General features: G+C 45.4%; 1 protein-coding gene across 3 annotated transcripts in view; it reads left to right on the top strand.

The window, feature by feature from the left end:
* BSN (bassoon presynaptic cytomatrix protein) overlaps nt 1–22,021 on the top strand; it is a 373,610-nt gene extending 351,589 nt beyond the window's left edge. Inside the window, exons 6-12 of one of the 3 annotated variants that reach the window (XM_077326011.1) lie at nt 1,322–3,494; nt 3,846–4,744; nt 6,402–6,498; nt 7,317–7,457; nt 8,231–8,286; nt 8,884–8,981; nt 17,110–22,021. In XM_077326011.1, the coding sequence (XP_077182126.1) occupies nt 1,322–3,494; nt 3,846–4,744; nt 6,402–6,498; nt 7,317–7,457; nt 8,231–8,271 (3,351 nt within the window). In that variant the 3' untranslated portion in view covers nt 8,272–8,286; nt 8,884–8,981; nt 17,110–22,021. Of the gene's footprint in view, nt 1–1,321; nt 3,495–3,811; nt 4,745–6,401; nt 6,499–7,316; nt 7,458–8,230; nt 8,287–8,880; nt 8,982–17,109 lie in introns of those variants that run through there. The other 2 variants (XM_077326010.1, XM_077326012.1) reach the window with 2 other exon arrangements.
* The last annotated feature ends 487 nt before the right edge of the window (nt 22,022–22,508 follow it).

Genomic DNA, 22,508 nt, shown 5'->3' with positions numbered 1-22,508 from the left:
AGTGGGGATCTTGTTGATCACATCTGTTGAATGAACAGATGTGATCAACAAGATCCCCACTATCCTGAGCAGGGTTTTCAGAATATTTTTAAAAGACTCCATTCTCCATACTTGGAAGAACTCAAGAAAAAAAACCCTGGAGGATCGTTCTTTATTAGATTTCTTCCTTCCGCTGTCTGTGCAAGATCTGCTGTGGTTATGGAATCTTTAGGGAGCTGTCCCAAATCCTGGATTTTGCCTTTTTTTTTCATTCAGTCCAATTTATTAGTTAGGAGGAAAAACTGATAATTCAAAGTAAGTTTCAGGATCATCTGCATTTCATTGGCTCTTGATTTAAACTTATAGACCATATCTGTCTGCCGCTCACAATATGCTAACTATACATTTTTAGAAACTTGGCTTACTCAGAAGTGAAAACCTGTTCCTAGTATGTTCTGACTAGACATTTGCCTGAATTTATCTCTAAACCAGGCCAAGTTGGTTTTATTCTAGCTCATTAGGGAGAAATATTCAAGCAGCTTACTGTTTCTTTCAGAATTCATTTTCTCAGTGTCAGTACCGGTAACCATTCACATAGCATAAGCTTGCCAGCAAAATCATTATTCACTCTTGCTATTCCCATGAAGCATTGGTATTTTTATGCAGTACATTTTAGATTCTTCCCATAGTTTGCCTCCTTGAGAGCCATACACTGTAGCTTTTATTGGTAATAAGAGTTGAGGCCCACTGATATTGATTTTGTGTTATTGTTTTCCATTCATTGAGTTTTTAAGAAAATCTCCTAAATTGGACATGCTTTTTATTGTTCTGCCAATTTTTAGAACTTCCACCTATAGACAATTTGTTTAACCTGTGCCAGGAGGCGGGCTCTGCCACAGCATTTGCATGGGTCACGGGTCCTTTTTTCATTCAAGTTATTGTGGGTCCTTCTCCTCTCGCTCAATATTTCTCCTCTCGATCATTTCATGTAATGTACAAAGTTTAAATTTGTTTGTTTAATTTCTAGACCGCCTCTCCCCAATGGCGGGCTCAGGGCAGTTTGCAATAGTGATATACATTTAAAGCCCTAAAATTAAAAAATATAATAAAACACAATGCATTCCATTGCCACCACAGTATAGCTGACAAGTTCAATATCATGATAGTGGTAAAGCCAACCCCTATAGAGGAAGCTTTAAATAGGGGAAGGAGAAAAACACATAGTAAAAGACATGAACTCCAGGAATCAAGAAATATACTAAGCTGTTAGAGAAAGTAGCAAGTGTGTTCTTTCACAGTTATCTAGTACCTACATTTAATTATGGTTTCCATTGCCTTCTAGATCTCCACTCTTCAGTCCAACACTCTCACACGGAAGGTGAAGCGAACGCTACCCAGTCCCCCGCCAGAAGAAGCTCACCTCCCTTTAGCCAGCCAAGCTCACTCACAGATGTACATGCCTGGCCTTATGCAGAAAGGGATGGGAGGGCAGGCCATTCAAGTGACCAAAGCCAGCCTCCTCAAAGACATTGACCGGGACTTGAAGCTGGTGGAGCATGAGTCTACTAAGCTGCGGAAGAAACAAGCTGAGCTGGATGAGGAAGAGAAAGAGATTGATGCCAAGCTGAAGTATTTGGAACTGGGAATCAATCAAAGAAAGGAGTCTTTGTTGAAGGATCGGAATGTGCGTGATTACCCCTATCTGAGATGCCTGGGAGAAAACAGGGACTACATGTCTGACAGTGAGCTAAATAACCTTCGCCTTTCCAGCTACGAGAGTGGCAGTCTCCTGGCTAGGCCCAGCACTGCTCCTTCTAATCAATATGCTGATTTCTCCAGCGCACAGTACACATCAGCCTCTTCCTATACCCCGTATCAGTATTCCTCAGGACAGGCTGTCCCACCAGGGCCAGCCACATTCCAGCAAACAAGATTTCAGCCTCCGCACTATCCTGCATCTAGCAATGCCCCTGCTCAGAATGGCTTCCAGGCCAGCCAGATGCCTGCCTATCCTTCCCAAACTACGTATCAGCCACACAGCTTCACTCCAAGCACTGGGTATCAATCTGAACTGGGCCTGCAGAGCCATCAAGGCTTCCGGCCCCCTTATCAAGCTCAGACCACATATTCCAACCAGACACCTTTGCAGACTGCTCAGAACACGCTCTTTCCAACCCATGCAGACACCCACACAACCTCCCAGAAACCACGGCAAACATCTCTAGCTGATTTAGAGCAAAAGATCCCTACCAATTATGAAGTGATCAGTAATCCCACTGTGGTGATTTCTGCTGCAACACCAGAAGTTACATACAGCACCACGACAGTTACCAGTAGCTATGACCAATACAAAACCCCAGAGGGAAGGCCAACAGACAGGAGTGGTGCGGTGCAAAGTCCCTCCACCAGCTATTCCTCCGACTCTCTCTACACCAACCTAGAGCAAAATATCCCTCGGAACTATGTAATGATTGATGATATCAGTGAACTGACCAAAGAGAGCACTGCAGGGGAGGGCCAGAAAGGAGACCTGCAGTCACAGAGCAGCAATGGACGGCATATTAAAGAAAAGAGTGACGTGGTCGATGTAGATGTCTCCAGTAGGCCTTGCTGCTATTCTAAGGGAGAAGAAGAGTCTGAGGAGGATATGTATGATCATCATGGCCCTGACCACCGAGGGAAGAACTACCACAGGGCCCCAGAGAGCAATGGGAGGATGACTGGTAGCTCTGGTTCCTACTACTATGGAGACAGTGATTACAGGCATGCCTCTCGCCCAGAAAAACATGGGTCAAGTATAGGCATGCAGAAACACACTTCTAAGAACTTGGCCCCAGCTGTCATCTCTTCCAAGCGCAGCAAGCATCGGAAACAGGGTATGGAGCAGAAGATATCGAAGTTCTCCCCTATAGAAGAAGCCAAAGATGTGGAATCAGACCTAGCCTCTTATACTGTAACCACTTCAGTCAGTAGCAGCAGTGTGGCATCCAGAGCAAAGAAGCTGCAAGATGACATCACATATGGCCTCAAGAAGAATGTATATGATCAGCAGAAATACTATGGCATGCCTAGCAGGGATATGATGGAAGAGGATGACAGAGCATATAGTGGTGGACGGTCCAGGTCCTCTGGCTATGTGTCAGAGAAACTGTCAAGCCGAGAGGTCAGCAGCAGGAGCAGATCCTATGAAAGAGAGAGTATGGAGCGGCCTCCAAAAGGAAGCTCCAAGCCTTCTTCCCTTAGTATGGGCCAGAGTCGTGGGCGACCTCCAATGCGCACACAGACTTCAGAAGAGGAAAGTCCTATCAGTCCTTTGGGGAAATCCATGGGTGTGTCACGATCTTCTGGTGGACCTCTCCCTCAGTCTGCTGGAGACAGCTGTTCCCAGTTCTGCTCCAGTCACTCATTGCCTGATGTACAAGAACATATCAAAGATGTGCCAAGAACCCACTCTTACAAGCATGAAGAAGGTTACATCATGGATGATTCACACTGTGTTGTTTCAGACAGTGAAGGTAACGGCCACCTATGGTGACTTATCCCAGAGCATACTCAAGCAGGTCATATCTGCAAAGCAAGTACCCTGCCTGAGTTTGCTTACCATGTGCCTTTCTCCCACATTTTGCTTTCTGTATTGGTTGTTTTGTGTTAGCACTCTGCATGTCCTACTGGTGCTCACTGCTTGTTCAGTGTGATAATGAGATAAGATTCCTTTTTTATATATTTCATGAATGGCTGATGTGGCATACCATATATGCATGTGATAAGCACCTTGTATTCTTTTATTTCATTGCATGGCTTCAACCTGGGCTAATTCACACCTTTGGATCAGGAGATTGACTGTGATCTGTTTTTGGTTTCTGAAGCCTATCACTTGGGTCAGGAGGAGACAGACTGGTTTGATAAGCCAAGGGAACCTCGCTCAGAGAGGATGAGGCATTATGGTGGCCACTCCTCATCTTCCCAGAAGAGGGGTACAGCTAAGCACACCTATCATGACTACGACGAACCCCCAGATGAAGATTTGTGGCATCACGATGATTACTCCCACCCACGTCATTCCTCTTCCAAAGAACATAGGCACCATGGAGATTATGGGAGGCACACCTCATCGTCTCGGCACTCCAGTGATGATCTGCCAAGGAGGTCATCCAGACAACATCCAAGAGATCCTGGCCGCCATGAATCACGTGGACATGGACCACCCTCTTCCCAGAAGAAAGCTCAGCAAGCAGATACGAGGACACAGCCAGGTTATCCTTCCAGCTCTTCAGAATATTCCCAGCAGTCCCGGCAGCCGTCTGGCTACCATCATACCTCAGAGTCCCAAAAACCACAGAGGCAAATGCAACATGGGCCATCACCTCAGCAGCCAAAAGCAGAGCCACTTTCCCACCCACAACAGCAGCAGCAGCAGCAGCAGCAGCAAGCGAGGCAGCAGCAAGCAGGACAGCAGCAGCAGCAGCAGCAGCAGCAGCAGGCTTCAGGCAGGCAGCAGCAACAGGCAGGCAGGCAGCCTCAGCAGCACTCAGCAGCTCCTGCACCGCAGGCTTCTCAGCAACAGCCCCAGCAAGCCAGGATGCAGCCACAGCAGCAACAGCTGCCTCAGCAGCAGCAACCACCACAGCAGCAACAGCCGCCTCCTCCAGGGACCCAAGCCCAACCCTCCACACGGCCAGCCCAACAGCAGCCTGGGCAGCCCCAGCCACTAGGCAAACCACAGTCAACCGTCCAAGCACAACCTGGCGCTCACCAAGCAGGACCAGTAAGTAGCACTTCCCCATTGCTTGCTGCCAGTTGTAGAGTAGGCAACCACTGGTGCAACTCCTGGCTGTACCACTTCTTGGTCTACATCAGGGGTGCCCATATTGTGATTCTCTAGATGTCCATGGACTACAATTACCTTGAGCCCCTGCCAGCATGCTAGCAGGAGCTCATGGTAATTGTAGTCCATGGACTTCTGGAGAGAAACAGTATGGACACCCCAGGTCTACATAAAGGTGAGAGTACTGAACAGAACTAAGGTCTGTTTAATGCAATGGGGTGTGTGCAGAAATGGCACTGACTGTGCATGGATTATTGTCCAGTCCAGCAGACAGAATTATACAGTATAAAGTCTTCCCACCAGATGTATTACAGGAACTGAGAAAGGTCCTAGAATGTTGCAGATGAGGTGTTCTGTTCACTGGCACATTGAATGGCAGGTTTGGAAAGAGCTGTGGAAGATCATGTGCAAAAGAAAAAACAAGAAGTGAGAATGAGGCCTTACACTATAAGTGTTTGGCCTTGGCTGAGATCATAGATCGTGCTTCAGCAACACCGGGATTTTTTTTCCAGGTGGGATACAGCATCTAATAGAGAACAGGGTTACTTAAGGGTCTGATTAGTGACAACCAATGACCTGCCAATTACATTTTGGATAAGAATTCTGAGGGGAACATTCTGGGGCTTTACGCACCGGGATCTTTGTAGCAAATTGGTCACTGAATGGAAAATCGCCATTTAAAATAGTGGAATTCGTCGTTATGCATACCTGCCTTTGTAGTGGAATCCAGTTGCGTTTTGTAGCGTTTCCCACAGGCTTCCGGTCTCGGCAGAAATCGCTAGAAAGGAAGCGCTATTGCCGAGCTCATCCCGCCCCTGGCCGTCAAGCAGCCAATGGGCAGCCGTTAGCATGCTCCCAAACAGCCCCTTTCCCTTTAAGAAAGGTTTTTTTTAAAAAAAAACAGACCCATTGGAACGAATCTGTGTTAATTCGTTCCAACGGAGAGACCCATCCAGCTGCCTGGGGTGTTTGAGCTGTCGTTTGATCGTTGCCACGCTCCCTCCGAGTGAAAAAAAAAATCCCCCCCCCCCTCATGGGCCCGATTTTCGGCTGAATGAATGTGTAAAAAATAAAGGGAAAATACATCAGCAAACGGGCTTCTCTGTTCTTTGTGCTTAGTGACTGAAGGGGAGGGACTGAAGCCGGGGAAGCCTCTAAACTGAAAGAGGCTCGCTGGTGCGTTTATCCCCACTCGCTCGGAGAAAAAAAAAATGGCGATCGCTTCGCCGGAAGATCAGAGAAGAGAGCCAGGGGGAGGGACTTTGTAGAAACCGCAACAATGTTAACGCACAGGTCTTTTTCGCTAGTGTTGCAGATTGGTTGCAGGAGTGTATCGCTTTCCGGAGGGTGAATCCACTTTTGGGGATTTCCCTGAAAGCGCTACAAGAAGGCGCTTTTTGCAGATTGGTTTCAGGTGTGTGGCAGATTGTCGACGACGTTGTGCAAAACAGCAAATCAGTAGCGTTTTCAATTGGCAACCATTGTGCTATTTTGAAGGCGTGCAAAAAGCCCCTCTGAGTTGGCTTTCATGCTGCAATTATTGTACTCTATTTTGCACTGGGAAGAAATTATTTTAAATCTTTGCTTACTATTACAGCCTAAAACAGAACAGACAGATGCATCCAAGCCTACCACAAAAGTGCCACAGGTGGGGAGAGCACCCCAAACACAGCCACAGGGAACAATTGCAGGAGGTAAGCAAGCTTTCCTCTCTTGTAGATGGCTCCTTTTCAGCATATGTCACTGGAAGGAAGTCATGCCAGCAGCTTATTAACTTTCAATTATCATTATTGTTGTCTTTGACATTATTATTATTACTAGCACTATTATTATTCATGTTGGTCTGAAGCAGCAAGACAAAGTTAGGGCCCAGTGACACCTTTAAGACCAACAACATTTTAATCTGGCATAAACGTTCATGTGCATGCATATGTCTTTAGATACAGTCAGATATTACTGTTATTATTACTATTATTAAGGTTTAGCTTGTGCTCAGGACAGTAAATTCCAAAATAACACACTACAGAAAACAAAAGCTTTTAAAGCAAGTTCAAGTAGATGGTGAACGCTTTTGACTAGTCCAATATTTAGCCATGGTAGTACAGAAAATATGCCAATCAGTATAGAATTAGCAGTGTACAAGTCATAGAAAACACAAGGAAGATGCTTGAAAGCACATAGGGAACATTGGTCTGCTTTCCATAGCTATAATAACTTGCAGTTCTTCTATTTGTAGAGAAAGAAGCAGTAGTTCAGCTGGGGACTGACACTCCAATTTAAAGTAATGTCATATGCTTCTATATCGATATCTCACCAACTATGCAATGCATATTCAAATGTTAAGATTTTTATACTCTTAGAAATATTGTGTCTATCATTTCACCTTTTTCCTGGTCTGAGATGGAGGATAGAGGTCAAAGGAGAGACAGTTTTGCTGATGCCACCTAGGCTGGCCCTAAGCGATAGGATGGGGCTTGCATTTAAACACATTTCATGTGGTTTCCTTAAACAGGCATTAAGCTGGGTCCTAAGCCAGCTGGAGCACCCACTTCTGCTGGTGCAGCAGCTGGTCAGCCAGGAGCAGAAGGAGAGAGTGTCTTCTCCAAAATCCTGCCAGGAGGTGCAGCAGAACAAGCAGGCAAATTGACTGAAGGTGAGAAAATGCTTTTCTTGGAGACTTGTCCCAAAGCATGAGGGATGCTCTACTGAAGAAGCCAAATCCACCAGCATCAGATGTCCTGCAGGACAATTAGTCCTTTGGCTGCAAGGGTTGCTAAAGGACTTGTAAAAACATATGAAGCTGCCATGCTGAGTTAAAGCAGAGGTTCCCTCTGACCCACTGCTGACTAGCAGGGCTTATCCCTTTCCCAGGCCTTTCTGTTGTGGACCATTGCTTCCAATTGGCCCTCTAGCCGCTCCCTCCTACTACAACTGCTACAAATCTATACAGGGTCTCAGTAAGAGTTGAACTGAGGCTTCTTGTAGTTCCACCATTCCTTAATGTTGTTGTTGTTATTCACTTTGTTGTTCTAGGAATGATGTTACCTGTATAGTAAACCACCCTGAGCCTTTGGGGAGGGCGGTATATAAATACAATAAGTAAATAAATATGTCAGTAGTTGAACTTAGGATCTTGAGTTCCACTGCTAAGATAAGTTCTCCATGACTTAGCTCCAAACTTGAAAGCTAAATGATTAAACTATAGGAGACAAATAAAACAAGTTTCATCACAGAGCTGTTGGGACAAAGACTGATAACTAGATAGATAAATGAAGGGAATGATACCTATGGAATAAAAATAGGTTGTACAACTAAACAACGGGACAGAAAAGAAAGTAGGGCTGACAACAAGCCATTCTCTGGAACTGATAAATGTGCATGTTCTACTGTGTCAGGCATTGATTTCTCTTTTCTTTAAATCCATAGCTGTGTCAGCTTTTGGCAAAAAATTCACATCATTTTGGTGAGAGAAGGCCACCCAGGTGAGTCACTTTTGGCCTTCCATATATACAACCACCAATAACCTTAGAACTGTCAGACAAATTCCAAGACATGTTTCATTTGCCTTGGCCAGTTTGGTGTAGTGGTTAGGAGTGCGGACTTCTAATCTGGCCTGCCAGGTTCAATTCTGCACTCCCCCACATGCAGCCAGCTGGGTGACCTTGGGCTCCCCACAGCACTGATAAAACTGTTCTGGCTGAGCAGTGATATCAGGGCTCTCTCAGCCTCACCCACCTCACAGGGTGTCCGTTGTGGGGAGAGGAAAGGGAAGGCGACTGTAAGCCGCTTTGAGCCTCCTTTGGGTAGGGAAAAGCGGCATATAAGAACCAACTCTTCTTCTTCTTGGCCAAGGCAATCCTGAGACCCCTGCAGTGATTTCTTACTTGAGGCTTTGATTACATTGCAAGACTACAGTTGTCCCAATACCTGGACACTGTGGGGGGGGGGGGGGAGTTGTTGACTGCTCCCTTAACTCATCCAATTACAAGACACCTTCTTTTCTCTCTTGTAGATTTTTTTCTTTCTCTTTTCTAATAGTTCCTCTCTTTGCTCTCACTCTCTCCCTTTCACCACAGCAGGGATTTTGGAAAATACATGAAGATCACATCACTGCAGTGGAAAAACCTATGAAGAATCCAGTGAATTCAGTCTGCTGCTCTGGACTCTGGGTATAAGAGTGAGTGTCACCACTTGCTTCTAGACCTGCATCTGGCTCATTCAGGGGAGCGACTAGATACCAGATAATTCCCCCACCCCTTATTCTGATACTGTCCCTGATATGAGGCACAACTTGAAGGAGCCATTTGTATTCGCTGTGCTTACTACAATTTGCCACCTTAAATTACTTGAGCCACATTCAATCAAATGTGCATTCTAATGCTGCTAAACACTTATTTATTGATTTATATTTATTTATAGTTTATATACTACCCATCCTCAGAGAGCAGGCTCAGGGTGGTTTACAACAGTGGCTAAAGCATCATATAGTATTAAAACACTATAAAAAACACAATAAAATGTTGATAGAGCTCCACCTCCTGCCAACTATCACAATCCAGCTGGTCATTTTGGCCATTACAGTAGTAAAGTATGTCCAGGGGAGGAGGGAAGCATAAAAAGAAAAGGTGTGGCTAGCAGTGAGGCCAGTCAGGGGATGGGGATCCCAGTGATTGGGCATTGTGGGAAGTACGGAGGTGGGACGCGGTGGCTGAAATGAAGGAGTGGGAGGTATAGGAATGCTCACACCCCTTCTAACCATTATCCGATCCTGAGAAATGATGGTGGTGGAGCTAGGAAGAAAATCCACTCTGTGACATTGGTGCTGTGCAACACCAGGTCCATAAACAATAAGACCTCTACCCTACAAGAAGGGCAATGCCAAAGAATGTTCAAACTACCGCACCATCGCACTAATTTCTCATGCTAGCAAAGTTATGCTCAAAATCCTACAAGCTAGGATCCAGCAATATGTGGACCGAGAACTTCCAGAAGTACAGGCAGGATTTCGAAGAGGCAGAGGAACTAGAGATCAAATTGCCAACATACGCTGGATCATGGAGAAAGCTAGGGAGTACCAGAAGAACGTCTACTTCTGCTTCATTGACTATGCTAAAGCCTTTGATTGTGTGGAGCACAACAAATTGTGGCAAGTTCTTAAAGAGATGGGAATACCAGAGCATCTTATTTGTCTCTTGAGAAATTTATATGCAGGTCAAGAAGCAACAGTGAGAACTGAACATGGAATCACTGACTGGTTCAAAATTGAGAAAGGAGTTCGGCAAGGCTGTATACTGTCGCCTTGCCTATTTAACTTGTATGCAGAGCACATCATGAGAAATGCGGGATTAGAGGAGTCACAAATTGGGATCAAGATTGCAGGGAGAAATATCAACAACCTCAGATATGCAGATGATACCACTCTAATGGCAGAAAGTGAAGAGGAACTAAAGAGCCTGTTGATGCGGGTGAAGGAGGAGAGTGCGAAAGTTGGCTTGAAACTCAACATCAAGAAAACAAAGATCATGGCATCCGGCCCTCTCAATTCCTGGCAAATAGAAGGGGAAGAAATGGAGATAGTGACAAATTTTATTTTCCTGGGCTCCAAGATCACTGCAGATGGGGACTGCAGCAAAGAAATTAAAAGACGCTTGCTCCTGGGGAGGAAAGCTATGGCAAATCTAGACAGCATCCTAAAAAGCAGAGACATCACCCTGCCAACAAAAGTGCGTTTAGTCAAGGCTATGGTCTTCCCAGTTGCAATGTATGGCTGCGAAAGTTGGACCATAAGGAAGGCCGAGCGTCAAAGAATTGAGGCTTTTGAACTCTGGTGCTGGAGAAGACTCTTGCGAGTCCCTTGGACTGCAAGGCGAACAAACCGGTCAGTCCTAGAGGAGATCAGCCCTGACTGCTCTTTAGAAGGCCAGATCCTGAAGATGAAACTCAAATATTTTGGCCACCTCATGAGAAGGAAGGACTCCCTGGAGAAGTGCCTAATGCTGGGAGCGATCGAGGGCAAAAGAAGAAGGGGACGACAGAGAATGAGGTGGCTGGATGGAGTCACTGAAGCAGTAGGTGCAAACTTAAATGGACTCCGGGGAATGGTAGAGGACAGGAAGGCCTGGAGGATCATTGTCCATGGGGTCGCGATGGGTCGGACACGACTTCGCACATAACAACAACAACCCTACATGACTTCATTGTGGAGCCTGGCTCGCTTGATGGAAACCTGGAAACAGGAGGGTGAATCTGTCAACCTGGGAAAACTTACCCTCCTGGGTTTTCAGTCCTTCATCAATCTCAGGCAAGAGGGCAGTAGGGTCTAAGAATCTTTTTCCTTTGAGGCACTCCCTGTCCCAAAGATCTCAGGAATCGAATGTGTGGTTCTGGTGTGGGGCACAATGGAGAGTTTGGCCATCTACTTGGTATACTGGCCGCCTAACACACCAGTAGATGCTATGCCATATTTCCTGGAATTGGTCACTGGGTGGGCTGTAAAGTTCCCTAGGCTACTGGTTCTGGAAGACTTTAAAATCCACACCAAGAAGACTGACCGCTCACAAAATTTGAATCTAGTATAAGCCACGGCAACACTAGGGCTCATCCAATTTGTTGCTGGCCCTACACATCAAGCAGGCCACATCTTGGATTTGATCTTTGATATGAGAATAAATGTTGCCCAAATAGCCAAAGTGCCATGGTTGGATCACTTCACCCTAAAGGCTCAGATCAACATATCACCACATCCCTGTATAAGAAGAGAGCAGATTTTCACTCACATAAGGAGACTTATGTATCTGATTAGATTCTGGAATGTTATGCAAGATCCAGTGGCTCCCAGCAACTCAGTTGATGCACTAGTGGAGGACTGGCAGTGCCAGCTTTCCAATGCCATTGACGAAATCTCTCCCAAACATTCTCTGTACTCCCACCCAAAGCCAGCTCCATGGTATACTATGGAGCTAAGCACGTGGAAACAGGAGCTGAGATGGCTAGAGCGAGTCTGGTGGAAAACTTGTGTTGAAGCATCAAGAACAACTTATAAAACACTTATGAATGCTTATGAGATGGCAGTGAAGGTAGCCAAGAAGGAATTCTTTATAGGTTCCATTGCCCTCATTATCTCACGCCTGGCACAATTGTTCAAGACAATCTGATCTTTAGAACCATCCCAAATTCCACAATTGCATATTAACTTTGAGGCTTTTATGAGGTTTTTTGCAGAGAAAATCTTGTTGCTCTGCTAGTACCTTCATGCTGGATTTGAGGCAGATAGTAAACTAGAGGCTCATTGGCTGTCTCAGGATCCTACTTTGGAACACTGTTGTCTGTTCTCCTTGGCTGACATGAACAAGGCCCCTGTAGCTGCCTGGCCAACCATGTGCCCTCTTGACCTATGTCTTTCATGGCTGGTGAAAATCAATGGTGAAGAAATTTGGATTCCTCTCTAGGATATTATCACCCTGTTCTTGGATTCAATGACATTCTCAGAGAGACTTAAAGAGGCTGTAGATAGGCCACAAGAGTTGGATCCTTCCAACCCAGCTACCACCCAATTTTGCATCTAGCATTTCTGAGTAAGATAATTGTATGGGTGGTTGCAGATCAGCTGCAGGGGTTCTTGGAAGAGATGCCAGCACTTGATCTTTTACAATCTGGTTGCTGGCCTGGTCATGGGGTGGAGATAGCTCTGGTTGCCTGATGGATGACCTTCAGAAGAAACTGGATCTAGGCAAGTCAGCACTGCTGGTCTTGCTAAATTTGATGTCGGCATTCAACACATTTGACCATGAGCTTCTGATCCACTGCCTAGCTGACACAGGAATTCGAGGCACAGCCCTCAACTGGCTGAGTCCTTTCTCCAAGGTTGGTGACAGAGAGTGGCATTAAGGGGAGAGCATCATCAACATCAGGTCCCCAATTGTGAGGTCCCACAGGAACAAATACTCTCCCCAATATCTACATGCACCCCTCATCCAGTTTATCCAGGGGTTTGGGCTGTGTTGCTATCAGTATGCTTACAACACCCAGCTCTTTCTGTTAATGGGTGGCATATATCAACACCATTGGACTGCCTGGCCTAGTGTCTGGAAACAGTAGTGGACTGCCTCAAACAGAGTCAGGTGAAGTCAAATCTAGTCAAGATGAAGATCCTCTGGCTGGGTTAGCATGCAGAGAGACAAATGATGCAGTTCCTGACCCTTGACAGTGGCAAATTAACACTAGTGCCTTCTTTCAGGAGCCTGGGTATGATTCTGGAATGTTATGCCTCTATTCTAGTGGAGATCCAGATCACAAATGTTGCTTGCCTGGAAATTTTTCAACTATGCCAGGTATGGCAACTTGTGCCCTCTCTCTCAGCAGTGGACCTAGCCAGGTGCTCCATGAAACTATTACCTCTAGACAGACTTCTGCAACTCACTCTACACAGGACTTCCCTTGAGACTGCTCTGGAAACTCCAACTGGATAAAATGTGACAGCTATGGGACCCAGCGAAGAGCACATATGACACCAGTGTTTTCCCAGCTGCATTTACACCAAAATGGAGACTGAAAGAGGTTCAACATTTTGGGATTAAACTTTAAAGCCCTAAATGGTCTAGAACTGGCATATCTGCGGGGACCACCTCTTCCATCACCCCCCTCCCCCAAAAAAGAGCATTGAAGTCATCTGACCAAAATGTGCTTCAGATTCCTTTTTGGCCTTAGCCTCAGCCTGGTAGAATGTTCTGCCAAAGGAGATCAGGAGGACCCTGCAGGACCATAAACAGTCCCACAGGGCCTGTAAGACTAGCTGTCGCACTAGGCCTTTGGTTGAAGCCAGTTAGAACATCAAGAAGAACATCTCACTGTCAAAAATGAAAGGAAGGCTTGCCTCCCCAATAAAGAGGTAGAACCCCCCCCCCAATTTATTGAAATGGGGCAAGATACAAAAATAAATATTATTACTTTTATTATTTTGTCCCAGATATAATGTCCAAGTCAGGACCATGGGTAGTCCATTGTAACTTGCTTAATGTTCACATTATACACTGTGAAGAATTACAGGAAATCTTTGCCCTTACAGATTGTGTTATGTAGAAATGACTGGTTTGGTAGAGTGAAGAAGAGATGAGGAACAGAAAATGGAAAGCAGGAATGATTATGGGAGCATCAAAAGTGAGTGAAGGAGCAAGAGAGATGTGGGTGGGATGAAACTTTGTGAAAGAAAAGGCAGAAGGACTTGAAAGACGAAAGGAAGGCACTGAAAATCTTATTTATTGTTACATCTATGAGATGAGAAGCCAGTCCAGGCACAGGGAGGGGCATGATGGGAAACACAGAGACACAAATAAACAGACTTAAGGGAGCTGGCAGGCCAGGATCTAAGGCAGAATGGGGAGGGTGGTATACAAATGTAATCAATAAATTAATAAAAATACATAAATGAGGCGGGGATCAATGCAGCTTAAGGTCAAAGACTTGTGAGGTTTTTAAAAATTAGAATCTTGAATTTGGTATGAAATGTGACAGGAAGCCAGTGCAGGGGCTGGTGGGACTTTTGCAGGAAATGGAAGAGACAAGGAGAGGGAGTCTACAAAGCAGGCAGTCAGAAAAATGGAAACAGGGCTTCAGAAACCAAAGGAGAAGCTGGAATCCGGGAAAAGAGTACAACTGATGGTATCAAAGGTTGAATGTATCTGGAAAGAATAAAGGGCCAAGAGGCCAAGTTGGTAGTTAAAACTAGTGAGCAGCAGATTGGAGACTGTGGGATGCTAGGGTGGCAGAATAATCATAGAGTTGGCAAGTGTAAGGCAGCTTGAGGGAGCCATGGTCATTGTTAGAAAGGGGAAGTTCAGAGGCAGGGAGATCAGAGACACAACACTAAAGGAGAAGACGAAATCACAGGAGAAGTGAGGTGAAAGGCAAGAGGCTGCTGCAGAAGAGGCCTGAATATTCAGATGCCTATAGATCAGGATGAGAAACTGTGAGGGGGAAGGAATAGAGTGCATCAGAGCATCACAATCCTTTCAGTGTTGCAAGACAGTTACTCTGCCATGCGCATAAAGTGTACGGCATGATGGACAGCAGGCAGCATGACAGGTAGCACAAAATGAGGATTTTTGCCTCTGAGTTTTGTCAAGTGAGACCACGTCCTTAGGCATTCATCTTTAGGAGTAGGCAACTGTGGCCATTCTTGGAGCAGCAGCTGTTATTTGGAACCTGCTCAGTGGAGGCAGCAGGCACCATGTTTGCTCTGTCACAGAAAGCAAAGGCTGTTATAGGAGAAGGAAAATAAGGAATCATTGTGTATATTGCTCTCCCCCCCCACACACACACACAATACTGTGTAGCCCCTATGCAGAACATTTCCTCCTCCTAACACCGTGAAAAGATACATGGAAAATGATGGTGCTGCCTCTGAAATGTTTCTCCCCCTAAACTTCAGAATGCTGTCGACCCACAGCTACTGTACATGGGCTTAGCCCACCAGTCAGATTCGGTAGAACTGGGAGGGCATTTTTGTCCTGATAACTCTAGTTGATTGATATGTTAGGAACATATTCCCCCTGTACAACAAAATCTCTTTTCATGGCTGTCGGTTTCTCCATTTTAGAGAGCTCACTGAAAGGACTGGATGCTGTTTTTTAAAAAAATTGGGATGGGGTGTGTGGAATTTGAGTGTATATCACCTCAGGTAAGTGGGCAGCTTCTTAAAACTCCTGCTTCTGTCTGTACAATGCAAAGTGAACTGGGTCATCATCCCAGCTGAAAGAAGAGATGAGAACAAAGAGCTCGGCTCTTTGGGGAAAATGCTGAATATTATTTTGTCCTAAACTTTGGCTAGAAACTGTTGCCTCCTCACTCAGGCCTTATCCTCCCCACGGACTGCTGGATGCCGGCCCCAATTTTGTGTCTGGTATTCTACATTTGTGGGTTTCTCTGGCACTGTCCAGGAGTCCACTCACAGCTTGCATTTTATTCTTCCGTTTGGAGAGTTGGCGTTTCTGGCTCCTGCCTCGCCTCCCTTCCCTTCCTAAAAACAATCTGAGTTTGCACAACAACATAATGGCATAACCCACACACACACACACACACACACTTGTTTTCATGTCTTGCGCTCATTGCCAACCTCCCTCCTCCCTCCCTCCCTCCCTCCCTCCCCCTTCCATGGGATAAGTGCCCAAGAGCTCCCCTTTTCCATATGCTGTGCAGCTCATCCCCCCTCCCCCCAGCTTCTCAGAGCAATGCAAATTAAAAGATAGCTTGGGAAACATGGTGCCTGCTTGCACCTTTGTTTTAAGTGTGCCCCATCAGGCAAGCATCCTGTGTCATCAGTTTCCTCCCCGCTTCCCCCCATATAGTGCATGTTGCTTTAAAGAAAAAGAAACAGCAATTATGTTAGGAGGCTCCTATGTTGTAAAAGAAAGAAGCTTGTTTTGTATTTGGGGGAAGCATGGGAGGCTGCTGGATGAAATTAACAATGTTCCTAGCCTCCCTGCCTGAAATTGACCACAGCTTCTTTTCTCTTCATGACACTGATGAAGAGTGTTCTGTTGAAGGTTCAATCTTGCTGGAGGGGAAGTGTGTATGTTGTGCTTGTGCTACTTTGGAACTGTGTTTTAATGAAATCCTGTGCAGAATCTTAAAGAAATACAACGGGGAGTGGAGGAAGGCAGGCAGAAGCACAGCATTGGTCAGATCTCAAACGTCATCATTTTGAGTCAGGAAACAACGGAGGAAGCCAGTGCGACTTTTGAGCTTCCACTTTAGGTTACTGTGAATTCCCTCCCAGATAAGGGGAGGAACTCGCGTTTTCTTGGGATTCACAAAACACGTGGCAAACAGGGAGCGCATTCGGTGCTGCACCAAAATCAGATTTTAGTGGGAAAGTAATGAAATTCCTCAGAGCTTTATGGGTGCTGTCAGGAAGTTTTTAGTCACTGTGGAAAAGCCCCAAGTAGGGTTAGGTGCTTCGGCATCTGAAGCAGGCAGCAGGCAGTGTTGGGAGGGGAGGTGCCGTCACCAGCGTGTGTGCACCGACTGGCACGGCAGCACCTCCCCCCCCCCATGCCTGCTTCGGGCGCAAACGGCCACTTTGGATGCCCAAGCACCCAACACAAGCCCCAAGTGTTGAGAAGCTGACGATGGTTCAATCGCTTTGATACATTTCCTTTCCATTGGGAAGGAAAAGGCAGCAGAATAACATAAGAGTTTTTTTCAGCGCTATTCTTGGAAAATAACCATGAGGGGTCAGTACGGTGGGTACCAGACTGCTAACATTGCTGTAAATATCATATTTCTGCCTTTTTTTTTGTCTCATCAAGCTTTTGAAACCATGGAAAACCACTAGGCTGTGAGACTGAAGGCGGAAGAGGTGTTTGCGCATACATCTGCCTGTGGATCCCATAAGAAACTCCTTGAGGACATCTGAACCAACAGTCACAAAGGGCTTTCAGGAGCCACCTGTTGTCGACATCGCGGTCTATGTCACAAGAGCCCTGCGGGGTAAAGGCAGATCTGTGGTCTGAGCGATCATGTAGAAAAAATGTTTACAGAACATGGGCCCATTCCAGCTTGTCACACAGGCTGGCTGCTCTCGGATGCTGGAGAAGATGTCTGGGACTCCAGAGGACTATTCAGCGCTGTGGTTCCATTTGTGCCTAAGGTCTAATCTTGGGAGCCATGGCCCTTTCTTGAGATTATACACAGAGTTTCTCTCTCACACTGAATTTTAACTCTAGAATCTTCATAGGTTTTTCCTGCTCTCCAAAAGATGTGCTTGAATCGAGGGCTGGGAGCTGGATGCTCCGTTCTCCTTCACATTCCAGTTTGCCCCGTCAATCCTTCTACATGCACAGTGTTTGTTCCCCTCTCATCGTCCCTACAGTGGAAAACTCGGGATGTAGAGAACTTTGACTAGGACCTAACACTGTTTCACTACTGAGATAAAGAGGCCATAGGACTCTGAAAGGCAGTGCATAAACTGGCTGAATTTGACTGAAGCAAATGCTGGCCAGGCATGTCTATCAGCCACCCCAAAGCCATCCTGAAGCCATTCTAAAGCATTCAAATGGCAGTGCTTTCCATTGTTAGTGTTGCCCATTGTTTTATGTATGCCTGGGGTTTATTTTTATTTCTAAAACAGCCTTAATCATTCCACTTTTATTTACATGTATACCTCATCAACACCCAGCAATTGGGGGGTTGGATTTTATTTTGGGATTTTTTGTGAGGTTCTTTTGTTGTTGTTTTTTTAACTTTGTACTGAACGTTTGTTTTCCTCTTTGCATTGTACTGAATTAGCACATGGGCTGTTGTCGGTAGAAGCAATAGAGTGCAGAAGGCTATAAAGAGCACAATCCAGTGTGGTGAGAGCAGGAGAGCTTGCCTCTGCCATCCTCCTTCCTACTACTGTGCAATTCAAGTCCTTCTTAAGCCATTACCAGTGGGCATGCTCAGAACAACAGAGGAGCTACTTGGAGCAGAATGTCATTGAATCTGCTAGTAAAGAGCTCCTTCTGCTGTCACCTGCAAGAGCTGAAAGAAAACCCTGCAAAGCAGCTCCCTTTTTTTAGGCTGTAAAGAATTCAGCAAGTGTACAGTTGCTCTGGTTTCCCATTTGTTTGTGCTGTCCGTTTCCCGGCCTGTCTCTCGTCCACGCTGAGCATGCTCAAGAACAACAATTCATTGGCGTGACCCATAGGAGCTTCCATTCACCGTGGGTAACAGCAAAATGATTCTCATGTCTAATGTTCTATGCAATCAAATAACAAAATTTTAAAAAACAACTGTTAATATTTAATAAGTTCAATGTTATGTATAAGGATTTAATTGCAAATGTGCTATTGAGAAACTGGATAGATAACTTTATATCGAACACCTGTGTGTATGAAGTTTTCAATTAGTGGCATGCTTGATCCACTTGAGGGACACTTTTGCCAAAGGGTAGCCATAGAGCTGTTGACTGTCTCTGTCTGTTGTAGAGCATGGCTTGTTACTTCTCTGCACGGTTTCATCTACTTAGAATGCTTGCAGTTCTTTGCTTGAAGTTAATTTTTTTTCCTCTCCAGTTGGTTCATCTTCTCTATTGAATGCCATTAGCAGATTTATGCACTTGTTATTGAAGGCCTGTCAGTGACACTGTGAAGTGTAATTAATTATCCTGCAGAGTAGAACACCAGATGTTCCCCACCAGACTGTATTAGCTCTCTCTGCCCTTTGCCACATCCTTCCTTGCAGTAGCCACTAGTCCCAGTAGTCCACTACTAGGGGAGCCTAGGCTTTGTCTAGACCTGAGGCATTCTTCCTGGCCAAACAGTAAATACAAATTATCTGGAATCACCACCAGCTAGGCAGCTCCTCCAAGAATGGGATCCACTGATGAACTCTGTAAGGACAATCTGAACAGCTCTGTCATCTAGTGCCCAGGAACTACTCTGTGTTACTTTCCCAATTTCAGAGGTGGCTGCTGTTCCCACTAGTACAACCTAAATGAATGAAGAGCAATTGAGCTATAGCTCATGGCACTTGGATGTAGATACTTTTCAACGTGGATTCCAGCATCTAGCACAATCCCTTTCACTCACAATGGTCCGTCCCCCTGGGTGGAATGAGGGCATTACAAATTTCTTGCCTGGCTGAATAGAAAGGCATAGCTTGTTCACACACAGACAAAATGGGAGTGAGTCTCTATGAACCTTCAAATGGAGAGGAGAAGGAGAGAAGTTAAGGGGCTAACATCTCTGCTAGGTTCCTGAATACAACAAAGTCATGACTAAAAGTCATTTAGTGCAGGTTAAGGAAAGTTTATTTATTTATTTAGGGTATTCTTATGCTGCAACTCAACAGAAAGTGCCAGATAATAGGAACAGAGACTGAATAAATATGGCATCTCAAATGAAGGGCCTTTCAAATATTCTGCAAAGGCAAGGCCCAATTTGTCATCAAGCATACACTCCAAAAGAAGCTGTAGCTAATGGCATCTTTCTTTATGATATGTATTTGCAACTATATTTTTCAAGCTCACTGTGTACACTTGAAATGCCTAAAAAGGGATTGTGTTTCGTGGCCCTTAGGAAGTTGGTGAGATTACAGAAGGTTTCTATAGCCATCAGTTATCAATCTGAATTACATTATATTTATATTATGACAGAGGGGGATTCAAATACATACTGCGCAGTGACATGGAGATCTCATAACCAATGAGGGCTACTTTGAAATACCATGAACATAACTATAGATGAAGGCAGCTCCCCATGGACTCTTAAGGATCAGCAATCAGAATATGCTCATGCTTTGCAGTGGGTGAGAACAGCAATAAATTATCTTTACCCTCTTAACAATAAGTTCACACAGCAATTACTGATGCTTCTTGTTTGCCAACTTGTTTCCAACTAGCATGGTGAATGAGAACTTGTCACTTTCCTTCTGGGACATCTGATAGCTGCTGTCTTCCCAAACAAGTTACATAGTCATCCCCCACCCCACCCCACTAGGTGGATGAAGTGAAACAAGTGCAATTTGAAGCTGTAGGTTGTGGACACCACAGAGACCACATAAATGCACCCAGTCTCTGAATAAACCCAGTACAGAGACAGTCTTGTGTTGCAATGTAAAATCATGGCTAGAAAGTCCTGTGGGTAGTTGTTTAATGGCTGCTGAGAACAGGACTTGGGTTTTTGTCAACATACAATCATACTACCCACAAAACCTTGGCTCCATTCCTCTGTGCTCCACTATGGTAGCACATGTAGTAAGCAAAACTCTTCCTTGAAAGGCAGGACTGCAGTGTGTGAAAGATTTCACCAAGGGAATCTGGCGACTAAAGGAAACCTCCACATTCAGAGACAGTAAATCTCAGAATCCCAGTGCCAGGAAGCAACATCGGGGAAGGCTCTGGCCTCTATATTCTGTTGTTGACTGTCCAGAGGAACTGGTTGACAATGTGTGAGGCAGGATACTGGACTCGATGAACCATTGGCATGATCCACTGCATGGAAAACTAGAAGCAGTGACCTAGGGTAGGCAACACAGCATGCTTAACCAGCAAGAAATAGTTTTTAGAAACAGGTCACAGCGCTTGACTTAAGCTTTGGTGTTTGTGCTGGAGAGGCAGACAAAAGTTATATACTGCAATGCAAACAAACTCTGTTAGCAGGTTACCAATACTGTCAAACTGATTGCAGTTTTAACACTCACTTGGACCAGATAGCACCTCACCCTGTTGTCTCATTGGAGCAAACTTCTGTAAATGGGAAAGTAGCTTCAGAAAATGCTAGTTGCCTCCTCTTGGGGCTACCACCCAGCAGCTGAGATTATGAGAAGATGAGAATTCATATCTCAGCAGGACAGGAGCCAAGAGGTCTTTTGGAACTGTGCCTAGGCCAGAAGGCTGTTATGGCCAGCATGGATCCAGCTGCTGCTAGGATGGCAAGAAGGGCCACCCCACCCTCCAACAGGGCTCCGTTTCCATCATGAGTTGAGCAAGCCAGTTAGTCGTGGTTCTGCCTACCAGCCCTTCCTCAGCTACACAGGCCTCTTTAGCTAGGAACTCCCAACAATGGCAAGTGCATAATCTGAGGATGCTTCTTCAGGGCTCTTGGTTGAATTTGTGTCCCTTACAGGTTCTCTCAGCAGTGGCTGCTAAAATCCCCTCCATCCCTTCCATTGTAAATATCTGTACAGTGTGTATAAAAAATAAACTAAAAAGCACTATCATGTGGTATGAAGAACAACAAACCAAGTCAGCTCATAGGCCCTTCCCACGGGGCTCCATCTCAGTGACCAGCACACCTGCCAACTCTTGCTTTCATGTACAAAGAGATCGACAAACAAAGCCTGGTGTTTGTGGCTGGCTCCTTTGGACTGCTCCTCTTCTTGCGAAGCCTAGCAGAGTCTCATAGAGTTGTTGTGGCTGTCACATGACATGTCCCTCCCACACCCTCCTCACCCCCTTGCCTGTCTCTTGAGTTGTTTCCTTTTCTCTCCTTTTAATTTTTTATTATTTTGGAGGTGGGAAGGGTTATGTATAAAAACCCCATCAAACAAAAGTTTACAGTTGTAAGTGCAATGACCTAAAACCCTTTATCTGAACATTGTAAATGATGTGTGTGTCCTGCTGTGCTCTGTGAGAACTTGTAGTATTTCAGTGTAACACCTCATTGTATTGTGACTCCGTACGGGAAGTTGCCCTACAAGGTATTTCTGTGGAAAACAGAATAAAAGGACTTGATATGATTCACAAGGTGCTCTGGTTTTGTCCCTGCCTCCTCAGGAGCCTTGAAGTTTGGGTCCACCCATGACTGCCTGATGTTGAAACATTCAGCTACCTGCCTCCAAGGCCTACAGTGCAGTCCTGAGTAAAGTTACACTTTCAAAGTCCACTGCAGTCAATGAGCTTAGAATAATCTAACTGTTTAGGATTGCATAGCTAATTCTCAAAGGGGGTAGGTAAACCTGAGTCTGAGCTGTACTATTTCAGACCGCAGGTGGGAGTCATATGATTGAATTCTCCTTCACATACCAAAAGATTCCCCTTTCCCTAACAATAGAGGATGCCTGGGAGAAAGCCACCCACTTCTTCCAAATACCTGGGGGGGTTGCTTATTTGTTTGCAGGGAATGTGCAGTTTTGAAGGACATAAACCGAAGTTGATAAGTATTGGAAGACATCTGGCACTGCAGTATAGCTGCATCCATCATAGCTGTCAGAGACTGAGCCAGCA

Source organism: Paroedura picta, chromosome 3 (genome assembly GCF_049243985.1).
Source record: "Paroedura picta isolate Pp20150507F chromosome 3, Ppicta_v3.0, whole genome shotgun sequence".
Classification (NCBI taxonomy): domain Eukaryota; kingdom Metazoa; phylum Chordata; class Lepidosauria; order Squamata; family Gekkonidae; genus Paroedura; species Paroedura picta.
The sequence above is the reverse complement of the archived record's forward strand: the minus strand, read 5'-3'. Positions and strand labels throughout refer to the sequence as shown.